A 14,454-nucleotide genomic window follows, 5' to 3' on the forward strand; every position below is an offset into this window, starting at 1 on the left:
CATAATGATTTGGAGGAAAATGTAACTGGATTAAGTTTGCAGACAACACGAAGGTTGATGGATTTGTGGACAGTGATGAAGACCATCAGAGGATACAGCAGGATATAGATCAGTTGGAGACTTGGGCAGAGAGATGGCAGATGGAGTTTAAATGTGCATTTTGGAAGGCCGAATGCAGATAGGAAATATACGGAAAATGGCAGAACCCTTAAGAGTACTGGTAGGCAGGGGGATCTGGGTGTACAGATACACAGATCACTGAAAGTGGCAATGCAGGTGGAGAAGTTTGTCAAGAAGGCATATGGCATGCTTGCCTTCATCGGCTGGGGCATTGAGTTTAAAGATTGGCAAGTCATGTTGCAGCTTTATAGAATCTTAGTTAGGCTGCACTTGGAATACAGTGTTCAATTCTGGTCACCACACTACCAGAAGGATGTGGAGGCTTTGGAGAGGGTACAGAAAAGATTTACCAGGATGTTGGCTGATATGGAGGGCATTAGCTATGAGGAGAGGTTAACAAAGAACAACACACATGGGAAACAGGCCCTTCGGCCCAACGAGCCCGCACTGCCATTTCAACATTGTGAATCCCTCTTCCACCCATGACCCTTGCCTACGCTAATGGCACTCCACAGTGGAAACCAGATTGAGGGGATACTAATTTAGGGACAAATTGTTACACCAATCAGCCTAAGAGCACATCTTTGGGGCGTGGGAGGAAACTGGAGCACCTGGAGAAAACCCACACAAGCATGGGGAGAATGCGCAAACTCCCACAGACACCGGCCCAAATCCATGTATCTGCACAGCAAACAGTGATAGTCACTGAGCTGTCGTGTTGCCCATCAGCTGGTCCAGTTTAAGCGTACACTAACGACGTGAAGCACTCGGCTAGGTTGGTGAGACTTGGTTTGTTCTCATTGGAACGACGGATGTTGAGGGGCAACCTGATAGAAATCTACAAGGTTATGAGGGGTATGATCAGAATGGATAGTCAGAAACTTTCCCAGAATGGAAGAGTCAATTACTAGAGAGCATAGGTTTAAGGTGCGAGGGGCTAGGTTTAAAGGAGATACAGAGGGTGATGGGTGCCTGGAACTTGCTGCCGAGGGAGGTAGTGTAAGCAGATATGATAGTGACATTGAAAGGGTGCCTGGACAAATACATGAATAAGATGGGAATAGAGGGATATGGTCCCTGGAAGGGTAGGGAGTTTTAGTTCAGTTGGGCAGCATGGTCGGTGCAGGCTTGGAGGGCTGAAGGCCCTTTTTCTGTGCTGTAATTTTCTTCTTTCTTACTTTGTTCTTTGTCCTTTGAGTTTTGTTGGAATAATGGTGTTGAAGGCTGAGCTGTAGTCTATGAATAGGAGTCTGACATAGGTGTCTTTGTTATCCAGGTGTTCCAGGGTTGAGTGCAGGGTCAGGGAGATGGCATCTGCTGTGGACCTGTTGCAGTGATAGGTGAACTGTAGTGGATCCAGGCAGTCTAGGAATCCGGAGTTGATCCGTGCCATGAGTAATCTTTCAAAACACTTCATGATAATGGAGCCACAAGGTGATTGTCATTAAGGAATGCTGCTTGGCTTTTCTTTAGTAAAGGAATGATGGTCATCTTCGTGAAGCAGGTAGGGTCCTCAGATTGGTAAAAGGAGAGGTAGCTGAGCCTCGGTACGTAAGAACATAAGTACTAGGAACAGAAGTAGGTCTTCTGGCCCCTTGAGCTGGGGAGAGGGGAGTGGAGGAGGCAGAGAGGGGGGAAGGCCCCCTGGCAGAGAGAGAGAGGGGGGAAGGCCCCCTGGCAGAGAGAGAGAGGGGGGAAGGCCCCCTGGCAGAGAGAGAGGGGGGGGGAGGCCCCCTGGCAGAGAGAGAGGGGGGGGAGGCCCCCTGGCAGAGAGAGAGAGGGGGGAAGGCCCCCTGGCAGAGAGAGAGAGGGGGGAAGGCCCCCTGGCAGAGAGAGAGAGGGGGGAAGGCCCCCTGGCAGAGAGAGAGAGAGGGGGGAAGGCCCCCTGGCAGAGAGAGAGAGAGGGGGGAAGGCCCCCTGGCAGAGAGAGAGGGGGGGGGAGGCCCCCTGGCAGAGAGAGAGAAGGGGGGAGGCCCCCTGGCAGAGAGAGAGGGGGGGGGGAGGCCCCCTGGCAGAGAGAGAGGGGGGGGGAGGCCCCCTGGCAGAGAGAGGGAGGGAGAGGGACGCGCTCCCTGGCAGAGAGGGAGAGGTCATGATGTGGATATGCCAGCGTTGGACTGGGGTAAACACAGTAAAAAGTCTGACAACACCAGGTTTAAGTCCAACCGATTTATTTGATAGTAAATTCACTATCAAATAAATCGGTTGGACTTAAACCTGGTGTTGTCAGACTTTTTACAGAGAAGGAGAGGGAGGTGCTCCCTGGCAGAGAGAGGCCCTGGTATAATGGTTTGGGGGGGGTACACGGCAGGGAGGGGCTGGTTGCTGTATGTACTCAGTTGGACAATGCCCTCAATTCCAGGCTGCGGAAAACGTGCGTCTTTTCCTGGAGAATCGATCGGATCAACAGTTGCTGGTGGATGCTTTTCCTGTCCAATCAATCTCAGTAAGTTGAGCAGTGCCCCCCCCAAACACCCCTATCCCCCCCCCCCCCCCCCAAACACCCCTATCCCCCCCCCAAACACCCCTATCCCCCCCCCAAACACCCCTATCCCCCCCCAAACACCCCTATTCCCCCCCCAAACACCCCTATTCCCCCCCCAAACACCCCTATCCCCCCCCCAAACACCCCTATCCCCCCCCAAACACCCCTATCCCCCCCCAAACACCCCTATCCCCCCCAATACCCCCATCCCATCCCCCCAAACACCCCCATCCCTATCCCCCCCAAACACCCCCAATACCCCCATCCCATCCCCCCCATCCCATCCCCCCCATCCCATCCCATCCCCCTATCCCATCCCCCCCAATACCCCCATCCCATCCCCCCCATTACCCCCATCCCATCCCCCCCAAACACCCCCATCCCCCCATCCCCTCCCAAACACCTCCATCCCATCCCATCCCCCCTCCAGCAGCCCGTCCTCCTCCCCCTCCAGCAGCCCATCCCCGTCCTCCTCCCCCTCCAGCAGCCCGTCCTCCTCCCCCTCCCCCTCCAGCAGCCCGTCCCCTCCCCCTCCCCCTCCCCCTCCCCCTCCAGCAGCCCGTCCTCCTCACTCTCTCTCTTGTTTACAGATCCTGATGAAGATGGTGAATCAAATCTCTGAGAAAAGACCGCAATCCTCTGTAATGCTGCTGAGCCAGCAGGATTCTGGGAAGATCCTGTGTGCTTGTCAGGTCCCAAAGGTGAGACCAGAGGGCAGAGCCCTGCCAAAAGCGAGATCTCCGGTGGGAGAGGGGAGGGGAGCGAGATTCACCAGGATGTTGCCTGGGACGGAAGGAATTTGTTATAAAGAGAGATTGGATAGGCTTGGGTTGTTTTCTCTGGAGCAGGGAAGACTGAGGGGTGACCTGATTGAGGGGCATGGACAGGGTAGATAGGGAGCAGCTGTTCCCCTTAGTTGAAGTGTCAGTTACGAGGGGACACAAGTTAAAAGTGAGGGGTGGGAAACTTAGGGGGTACTTGAGGAAAAACCTTTTTACTGGGAGGATGGTGGAGGCAGGATGTCTCACATCCTATAAAAAGTAGCTGGACAAATACTTAGTGCACCATAACATTCAAGGCTGTGAGCCATATGCTGGCATGTGGGATTAGGTGTGCAAGTTAGGACCTTTCATGCGTTGGTGCAGACTCGATAGGCTGAAGGGCCTCTTCTGCACTGTAGTATTCTCATGCTATAAGATGCTAACAAGCTACTCACAGAACATGATAATGAACCTTGCTCTTTTGAAGCTTTTAAAGACTGTTTCAAGGATTATATGAATCTTTCAGCTGAACTATTGGTTGATAGATGGCTTCCTCTCCTCCATCATGTGTCTCTCTCTCTCTCTCTAGAGCTTAGTGAGCAATCTTTCTGCAGCAGATTGGGCCCTCACAGTCTGTGCGCAAATGGGTGGAAATGCTGGAGGCTCTGACATTGTCGCTAAGGGAATGGGAAGCAGCTCGAACCTGGAAGAAATTATAAAATCAGCCACAGAATATGCAAGAAGTAAAATGTAAAAATAGAACCTTCAATTTGCAGTGTGTGAAAAGATGTTTGGAACTGCTGGGAAAGGAGTCTGGATCGATTGTTGGGATTGAATATACTTTTTTGTCCAGTACAATATTGTGCTCTTATCTGTCCATGAATCCCACTTTTTGGTGAAGGAAGCTTTCAGACATCTGCCAGTATTATTTGTGTTACTACCATCAGCAAAGAGGCAGTCAAATGTCTCCATTCTGATTAATCACACTGATGATGGTGGTGGGAGGAGTCTGACCTTGCACTCTACCATGTCTGTGCGGAGAGAACTCCTGTGGGTTTCTAGATAATTTTTTGTTGTTTAATTGACTGACAGGAGGCAAGCTGTCTGCCTATGAGGGGAGATGATGGGACAGGGGTGAGTATATCCAGGGCTCCTCAAAAGAGCAGTCTAAGTCACCTTCAATTGCTAAGAGGGTAAGATTCAACACAGACCCAAAGTTGCTTAAAACCAAACCTTCATTTGATTAAAGCTATAATTAGGCTTTGACATTACCTTCAATGATGCTGTTGATTAAATACAGCAATTGCCTGGACTGAAATTACTACCTCTTGTGAAGTAGTTGTTGAAGTCAAATCTCTAGCCAGGACACTCAGGCTCCTGCTTCCACTGCTTAGTCCCTCAATAACTCTGGGTGCTAATTAGCAACTTCCATAGGCAAAGGCACTTGTATAAAGCAGTGGGCTGAGCTGAATTATGTTGCCTCCGTGGACAGTCTGCTCATTTTCTCATTCTCAAGTTTGTATTGAGAGTCAACTCCTCGTGTGAAGAGGCATTAAAAATGTGTTTTCCACTATCTCTTCAGAGGTGAATATGTTGAACATAGCTTGCATAAGTTGCTGCCATTGACTGATACGGGCTGCACCATTATTGGTGTCTGTTACCAGATGCACCCAATGTATCAATATCTATCCTGTATTCCAGTTTGCATTTGAATATCAGCTGTGGACAATATCTAAAAGTGACCATGTCCTTTGCACCTTTAGTTTGTTCCATTCACCTTGTGGTATCTCATGGGATTTTTGTGGATTATTAATTTTCTTATTCACTTTTGAGAAAGGGCTGATGTGCCTGGTAAATTATGTATGCCAGATTCAAGATTGCTCAAAAGCTTTCTCAAGTGGCAGTTATCTCCTCTACTCTTTCCAAATAAAAGGAAACAACTTGAAGTTGAGAAGGGGATAGTAAAGCTATGAGTCTTCAGGATACAATTTTATTTGGAAGATAGAGAGAAAGGAAGGCATAGGGAAAGAACAGCATGCTCTGTTCATTGATCTGGAGAACAAAGAACAACACAGCACAGGAAACAGGCCCTTTGGCCCTACAAGCTCGTGCTGCCCAGTGAGTGCCTCATTCCAATCCTCCTTCTACCTATGACTTTTGCCTATGGCTCTTGGACTCCACAATAAAGTAGAGCATTATATGTGTGCCAGATTAAGGGAGGTCTAATTTAGGGACAATTTATTAACACCAATCAACCTAAAAGCACATTTTTGGGGTGTGGGAGGAAACCAGAGCAGCAAGCACGGGGAGAATGTGCAAACTGCCACAGACACCGACCCAAGTCGGAGATCCGACCCGCGTCCCTATATCTGCACAGCAGTGATAGTCACTGAACTGTCGTGTTGCCCGTCAGTTGGTCCAGTTTAAGTGTACACTAATGACGTGAAGCACTAGGCAACTCTCAAAGCAACATCCAAGAGCAGCCCTTGCATGACCCATCATGTGTATGCCCCTTGTTGGCCAACAAGGTGGACTCAATCAGCTGTGGATGTTAAAAAAAAGAGACATCAATAGACATACACAGACTATACAGACAGTCATAGAAGAGCCCCAGTAGCTCCAACGTAAGAGACAGGTGAGCCAGAAAATATGTTGGACGGCCCATAGGAATCTATTGATTCCCAGGAACGTCCTGAGGCGCTTGATCCTTAACTAGAACATTCTTTTGTATCCCTCCATCTCTAGTCTGCTCATGTGCCTATCTAGGTAAGCCTTAAACAACCTACTCGGCAGTGCATTCCCAGCCCCCACAACCCTCTGTGTGAAAAACCTCCCTCTAACATCTGAATTATACCTCGCCCCTCTAACCTTAAGCCCGTGACCTCTCATGATTTTCGTATCCAACCTGGGAAAAAGCTTCTCACTGTTCACTCTATCTATACCCTTCATAACCTTATACACCTCTATTAGGTCTCCCCTCATGCTGTCTTTCCAGGGAGAACAGCCCCAATGTGCCCAATCTCTCCTCATACCTATGACCTTCCATACCAGGCAGCATCCTGGTAAACCTCCTGTGCACTCTTCCCAAGGTCGCCACGTCCTTCCGGTAGTATGGTGACCAGAACTGGACGCAGTACTCACTCCAAATGTGGTTTAACCAACGTTCTATACAACTGCAACATTAGACACCAGCTTTTATACTTACATCACTTCCTATATAGGCAAGCATACCATATGCCTTCTTCATCACCTTCTCCACCTGTGCTGCCACCTTCAAGGACGTGTGAACTTGCACACCTAGGTCTGTGTTTCTATACTCTTAATAGTCCTACCATTTATTGTATAACAACCCCCCCTACATTGTTCCTTCCAAAAGGCACCACCTCACACGTAGCTGGATTAAATTCCATCTGCCATTTCTCCACCCAATTTATCAACCTCTCTATATCCTGCTGTATTGTCCAACACTGCTCATCATTACCAGCAAGTTCAGCCATCTTCGTGTCATCTGCAAAATCTCCCCTCATTCTTCTATGCTCCAGGGAATAAAGTCCTAACCTATTCAATCTGTCTGTAATTCAGCTTCTCAAGTCCCAGCAACATCATTGTGAACCTTCTCTGCACTCTTTCAACTTTTCTTTACATCCTTCCTTTAACTAGGTGACCAAAACTGTACACAATACTCTAAATTTGGCCTCACCAATGCCTTATCAAAGTTGAGTGTTATGGTAAGGTTATATACTTGGTACGCCAATTTATAAAAGCCAATGTACCAAAAGCACTCTTTATGACCCTATCTACCTGTGACATCACTTTTAGGGAATTCTGTACCTGTATTCCCAGCTCCCTCTGGTCAACTGCACTCTTGTCTGCATTAAATTCCATTTGCCATTTTTCAGCCTATTTTTCTAATTGGTCCAAATCCCTCTGCAAACTTTGAAAACCTTCCTCACTGTCCACTACACCTCCAATCTTTGTATCATCATCAATTTGCTGATCCAATTTACCACGTTGATATCTAGATAACAATGATCTGGAGTTGTCGTGATGGGAGACTTCAATTTCCCAAACATCGACTGGAATATCCCTAGGGTAAGGGGTATAGATGGGGAGGAGTTTGTTAGGTGTGTTCAGGAGGGTTTCCTGACGCAGTATGTGGACAAGCCTACGAGGGGAGAGGCTGTACTTGACCTGGTACTGGCGAATGAACCAGGGCAGGTGATGGATCTTTCGGTAGGAGAGCATCTTGGATATGGTGACCATAATTCTATCTCCTTCACAATTGCGTTGGAACGAGATAGGATCAGGCAGGCTAGGAAGGTGTTTGTCTGGGGTAAGGGGAGATACGAAGAAGTCAGGATGTTACTTGGACAAATAAACTGGAAGGAGGCGTTCTTAGGGAAAAGTACCGAAGGAAGGTGGCAGATATTCAAGGAATGTGTGTCTGGAGCTCTGAATGACAACGTTCCGATGAGACGAGGGGGGTTTGGTGGGTCGAGGGAACCGTGGTGCACAAAGGATGTGTTGAACCTAGTCAGGAAGAAAAGGAAGGTGTACAAGAGGTTCAGGGAATTAGGAGATGTTAAAGATCTTGAGGAGTATAAGGACTGTAGGAGGGAACTTAAAAGGGAAATTAGGAGAGCCAGAAGGGGTCATGAGAAGACCTTGGCGAGTAAGATTAAGGAGAATCCCAAGGCCTTCTATAAATATGTGAAAGGTAAAAGGATAAGAAGAGAAGGGATAGGACCGATAAAAGGTGAGGGGGGAAAGGTTTGTGTGGAACCAGAAGAAATGGCGGAGGTGCTTAACGAGTACTTCGCCTCAGTATTCACGGTGGAAGCCGATCTGGGAGATTTTGTTATGGATTTGCAGCAGATGGAAAGGATTGAGTACGTGAATATTAAGGAGGAGGATGTGTTGGAACTTTTGAATTCTATCAAGGTAGATAAGTCGCCGGGACCAGATGGGATGTACCCCAGGATACTGTGGGAGGCGAGGGAAGAGATTGCAGAGCCCCTGGCGATGATCTTTGCGTCGTCAATGGAGACGGGGGAGGTTCCAGAGGATTGGAGGATTGCGGATGTAGTTCCTATTTTTAAGAAAGGGAACAGAGATAGCCCGGGAAATTACCGACCGGTGAGTCTGACCTCAGTGGTTGGTAAGCTGATGGAGAGGCTTCTGAGGGACAAGATTTACGAACATTTGGAGAGGTTTGACATGATCAGGAATAGTCAGCATGGATTTGTTAAGGGCAGGTCGTGCCTTACAAGCCTAGTTGAGTTCTTCGATAATGTGACTGAACACATTGACGAAGGAAGTGCCGTGGACGTAGTGTACATGGACTTCAGCAAGGCGTTTGATAAGGTCCCCCATGCAAGACTTCTTGAGAAGGTGAGAGGGCATGGGATCCAAGGGCCTTTGGCCTTGTGGATCCAGAACTGGCTTGCCTGCAGAAGGCAGAGAGTGGTTGTGGATGGGGCTTTTTCTGAATGGAGGTCAGTCACCAGCGGAGTGCCTCAAGGATCTGTTCTGGGACCCTTGTTGTTTGTCATTTTCATAAATGACCTGGATGAGGAAGTGGAGGGATGGGTAAGTAAGTTCGCTGATGACACGAAGGTCGGTGGTGTTGTGGATGATCTGGAAGGATGGCAAAAGTTGCAGCAGGACATAGATAGGATGCAGGACTGGGCGGAGAAGTGGCAGATGGACTTCAACGCGGATAAATGTGTTGTCGTCCATTTTGGCAGAACCAACGGGATGAACGAGTACACTATGAAGGGCAGAAGTCTGAGTAGTGTTGAGGAGCAGAAGGATCTTGGGGTCCGGGTCCACAGGACTCTTAAATCGGCCTCGCAGGTGGAGGAGGTGGTCAAGAAGGCGTATGGTGTACTGGCCTTCATTAATCGAGGGATTGAGTTTAGGAGTCGGGAGGTAATGCTGGAACTTTATAAGACCCTTGTCAGGCCTCATTTGGAGTATTGTGCGCAGTTCTGGTCGCCTCACTATAGGAAAGATGTAGAAGCTATTGAAAGGGTGCAGAGGAGATTTACAAGGATGTTGCCTGGACTGGGAGGCATGCCTTATGAAGTTAGGTTGAGGGAGCTGGGACTCTTTTCCCTGGAGAGACGAAGGTTGAGAGGCGACCTGATAGAAGTTTACAAAATGTTGAGAGGAATAGATAGGGTGGACTCTCAGAGGCTATTTCCCCGGTTTGAAATGGTCGCTACGAGAGGACACAGATTTAAGGTGCGGGGAGGGAGGTTCAGAAGTGATGTTAGGGGTAAGTTTTTCACTCAGAGGGTGGTGAGTGAATGGAATCGGCTGCCGTCAGTGGTGGTGGAGGCGAACTCGCTGGGGTCTTTTAAAAGACTTCTGGATGAGTATATGGGGTTTAATGAGATTGAAGGTTATAGATAGGTCTGTAGGTTGGTAGGTGATGTGGTCGGCGCAACTTGTGGGCCGAAGGGCCTGTTTGTGCTGTAGTGTTCTATGTTCTATAAACAACAATGGCCCCAACACCGATCCCTGTGGCACTCCACTAGTCACAGGCCTCCACTCAGAAGCAATCCTCCACAACCACTCTCTGGCTTCTTCCATTGATGTGGGTATGCTGGCGTTGGACTGGCATAAACACAGTAAAAAGTCTGACAACACCAGGTTTTAGTCCAACCTATTTATTTGATAATATATTATCAGACTTTTTGTCAGACTTTTGTCAGTTGTCAGACTTTTTACTGTGTTCTTCCATTGAGCCAGTGTCTAATCCAATTTACATCCTCCCCATCTAATCCTAGTGACTAAACCTTCCTAACTAACCTCCCATGAGGGACCTTGTCAAAGGCCTTGCTGAAATCCAGGTAGACAACATCCACCACTTTCCTGGTGCCCTCCTTGAAAAACTAATAGATTGGTCAAACATGACCTACCATGCACAAAGCCACGTTGACTCTCCCTGATAAGTCCCTATCTATCCAAATAGTTGTAGATCCTATCCCTTATCACACCTTCCAATAACATGCCAACAATCAACATCAAGCTTACTGGCCTGTAATTTCCTGGATTTCTTTTGGAATCTTTTTTAACAACAGAGCAACATGAGCTACCCTCCAATCATCTGGCACCTCCTCCATGAATATTGTCATTTTAAATATGTCTACCAGGGCCCCTGCAAGTTCAACACTAGCCTCCCTCAAGGTGCGTGGGAATACCCTGTCTGGTCCTGGGGATTTATCCACGCTGATTTGCCTCAGGACAGCCAGCACCACCTCCTCTTTAATCTGTAAAAGGTTCCATGAGCTCCCTACATGTTTGCCCAATTTTTGTAGACTCCACACCTGTTTCCTCAGTAAATACGGATGCAGTGAGGAAGGATAACATTGGTTGTTCCACTACTATAGCAGGACCAGATGCTGGGCAACATGACAGCTCAGTGACTATCACTGTGCAGACACATGGACTTGGGCCAGTGTCTGTGGGAGTTTGTGCATTCTCCCTGTGCTTGTGTGGGTTTTCTCTGGGTGCTCTGGTTTCCTCCCACACCCCAAAGATGTGTTATTAGGCTGATTGGCGGTAATAAATTGTCCCCAAATTAGTTTCCCTCAATGTGGAATGCCATAAGCATAGGTAAGAGTTGTGGGTGGAGGGGGGGACTGGTAATGTTAAAATGGCAGTGCAGGCTCGTTGGCCAAAGGGCCTGTTTCTGCTCTTTGAATCTCCAATTAGCTCAAAGAGAACAAACATGGAATTGTGGGGAAAGATGAGCAGTTAGGCAAAATACTTGACAGACAGAAGGAAGTCAAGTTATCTGGTCATGCCCTAATCTAGTATCTCCTATAGAGAACACAAAGTATGGCAAGAACTAAGTCATTATTTTCCTCATTACTTTAAACAAAGTGAAGCAGATTTCTTTCCTCTCTCGAGTCTCAGTATTGAGTGATAGCAGACTTTAAGTATTTTGGATATGATAGTGACTTTTAAAAAACATGAAGAGGATGGGAATAGAGGACACAATCTCTGGAAGGGCAGGGAGGGTTTAGTTCAGTCAGGCAACATGGTCAGTGAAGGCTTGGAGGACCAAAGGGTATGTTCCTGAGCTGTAATTTTCTTTGTTCACTTGAATCCTGGTTTTAATTTTTACAGAATCAGGTCAGTGCTCCCTGCCTGTTAATTATCCAAAATTTTAGAAGAGGAAAACATTCAGTTTTGTAACCTTGCTCTGTGCAAATTGGCAGCCATATTTTCATTAATGATTACTGATGAGGATTATGAAAAGATACTAAATTAGTAAAATTTTCTGATCCGTAAAGCTTGATACAAATCATTGAACAAATGCAGAAAGTATTGTAAATCTTTATTTCAGCCAAAAAATATAAAAAGTAGTTTCACTTTATTTGTACAATGCATTTTTTCACTAGTGATAACAATCTTGGGTATTGTTATACAAGCTGTTACAATAAAAACAAGCACAAAAAAAATCCAGTATACCACCCAACAATTTCCCCATCAAAAGATACTATTTACAGTCATTGCCTCAAGTCTCATACATACACTACTGGAATTTTATTCTAAAAAAAGGCTCAGCTACAATGTTTTGAATCAGAAGCTAACAGGATTTCACCTGGAGTTTCCACCAAGCTGGATATAGCTATATGATGTCACAAACAGGTATGTTTTCCTTCGTGAAGATGTCTTACTAGATGAAAATCTGATGGGGATTGCATAACTGCTACGTGGCAGTTATTTCAGTACAAATGCACAGGACAAACCATGACCAAAACTACAAAGGTTGCAGTGTGACCCAACAGCAATTAAAGCCACCCCCTTCCCTATTATTTTAAGGCAGTCAATGCAAACCTCCATTCTGACTTCATGTCTACAAGGCCTTAATAGCACACTTTCCTATCATGCTGATTTGTCACCATTAGTGATAAGCTGGGTTTAGCATCAGGTGTGCTATTACTGTGACATGGATAGTATGACTGGTAGGTGACTCAGGCTAAGTCACTGAGATTCCTCCAGAATTACAGGTAGAGGTTTAATGGTTGCACATTAAATCAGAGGGCAGAGGTCTATCTCAACCAGCTTAAGGTTTCAGTGTCACTTTACACAAGGCATACTCTCATCCCTGTAAGGGAGGACTGCTTTATTTGCTTTGCAGTTGGGGAGACGGGGGGTGGGGGGGAATTTTTTTAATGATATTTTGTACACCACACTACTAATTGGCTCATTTAGACCATGTAAAATGAAATGGTCCTTCCAGAAATCTGTATAGTGCCATTATAACAGTAAGGAATCACTGGCAGTGCAGTGAATGGATTACATCAAAGACATTGAAATCCACTTGAAATACTGACTTCTTATTAGACCTTTAATACATACAAAAATATTTTGATCAATAAGACCACATTTATAAACAAGAATACACCAACATTTCCTCTTAAAATTGGAAGTTTGATTTTTTTGTATAACAATTCAGAGTTAATATCAAAAAATAAAATTTGAGAATAGATCTTGCTGGCAGTCTGGTGACCTAATGGATCAGCTTATGTAGGTAAGGCTAAGTGACGGATCCAGTGATTTGCTGACTCCAAACAAGAACAGGTTACAACATGTAGCAATAGATTTCATATTGCTGGATCACAGGCAAAGACTGGAAACTAGCATCAAATGTACAAAATAGCTGTCTGTACCCTAAACAGATTTCCAGGAGGTGGTCCTACCACATTCTGAATCACTGCCATCTTATTCATTCATTACGTTATCCCAAAAAAAAATCAAAGCATCTCTAATTAATTTTGGAAGACAAGGTTTCTAATTGATGGACTACAGTCCAGACAGAATAGCACAGATTTTTAAATAATTTATGTGAAAACCAATAAAACTACAACCCTTTTCAGAACTAGAAACTAGAAACCTGCAAAAACAATGCTGATGTCAATTCCTTTCTATGGTCAGGAAAATCAAGCACAAATCTGAAGTACAATTGACAGTTACTGCCTGTCTTTACTAGACACAACCCCCTGCTCACTTCAGTGAAACAGGCAATCTAAACGGCTCTTCAGACACCTTCTTCCAGATATAAAACATCAATCATTTGCAGCCGAAAGAGATAAGAAAACTGAAGGTTCAGAGTGGATGGTCCATAATGTTGTGCCATTGATTGGCAGAACATGCAGCACACCTCAATTTTTTAAAGCAAGCACTGAAGCAGCAAAGTCAACCTTCTGGCTGTACCCACTCACTCTTGGAAAAGAAACAGTGAAGCAACGGAGAAAATAACATTTATCTGCACTGAGTGTTTTCAATGATTGAAGAATTAGCCTCCCTTAGGGCTTCCAGCACTGAAAAGCTAATGCTGAGGTTAACAAACTACTGGCTCATTAATAACACTGAAGATTTTATTTAAAAATATTTACAATATCTGTGAGCACATTTTATCTTCATTTTAAAAACTACTTGACTGCAGTAAGTCGTTGTTGAGGATTTATCGTAAGCCTTGCTACGTACATTCCTCATGTTACGTCACTCATACAAAATAGTAACACAACTCAAACCAGATGGGTCCCAGAGAATTCTGGAGAACAGCAATAAGTCAAGGGCAAAGCATTAAAAGAAATCTAGAAGTGGCTAAATTTATTTAGATCTCTGCTCTAAAAGGTATTGCACACAATACATTCAAACACTACAACTTCACTGCATCTTGAGAAGTTCGGCAGAAGAAAATATTGTAATACCCAAAATGTAAACCCTAAAGTACAAACACAAAACTTTAAACCAGAAATACTGCTTCTTTAAAATAAGGTTTATATTACAGCGCTTTTAAAGATTCTACAATTATTCTATAATCCCAGTCTGAGATAACTATTATTTAAAGGGCAGGAGAGTTTTGAGAAAAGATAGATTATGAACAGGTCAAGTATAGCCAGTTAGTTCATGGCTCTTGAATCCTATTCTGATCTGTACAAAAAAAAAGTGAATGAATTACAAAGCTTCAAACTAAAGTTACCATTTGAAGTAACCGGCCAAAGTTTCCAAAACAAATAATAAGTTGATAAATGGCAGTTATTGGGATTAATTGCCATTATAGCA

General features: G+C 45.5%; 1 protein-coding gene and 1 long non-coding RNA gene across 2 annotated transcripts in view; both read left to right on the forward strand.

Annotated features, from left to right (window-relative positions):
- aars2 (alanyl-tRNA synthetase 2, mitochondrial (putative)) overlaps positions 1–7,398 on the forward strand; it is a 98,720-nt gene extending 91,322 nt beyond the window's left edge. Inside the window, exons 20-22 of the mRNA XM_080193453.1 lie at positions 2,483–2,566; positions 3,196–3,306; positions 3,956–7,398. Of these exons, the coding sequence (XP_080049579.1) occupies positions 2,483–2,566; positions 3,196–3,306; positions 3,956–4,120 (360 nt within the window). The 3' untranslated portion in view covers positions 4,121–7,398. The remainder of the gene's footprint in view (positions 1–2,482; positions 2,567–3,195; positions 3,307–3,955) is intronic.
- Positions 7,399–9,868: 2,470 nt separating this feature from the next.
- Positions 9,869–12,538, forward strand: LOC145345265 (uncharacterized). The gene is made up of 2 exons (XR_013887045.1): positions 9,869–9,967; positions 10,119–12,538. It is a non-coding gene; the product is annotated as an uncharacterized LOC145345265 (long non-coding RNA).
- The last annotated feature ends 1,916 nt before the right edge of the window (positions 12,539–14,454 follow it).

Source organism: Carcharhinus amblyrhynchos, chromosome 7 (assembly GCF_965287045.1).
Source record: "Carcharhinus amblyrhynchos chromosome 7, sCarAmb.v2.hapA, whole genome shotgun sequence".
Taxonomy (NCBI): Eukaryota; Metazoa; Chordata; class Chondrichthyes; order Carcharhiniformes; family Carcharhinidae; genus Carcharhinus; species Carcharhinus amblyrhynchos.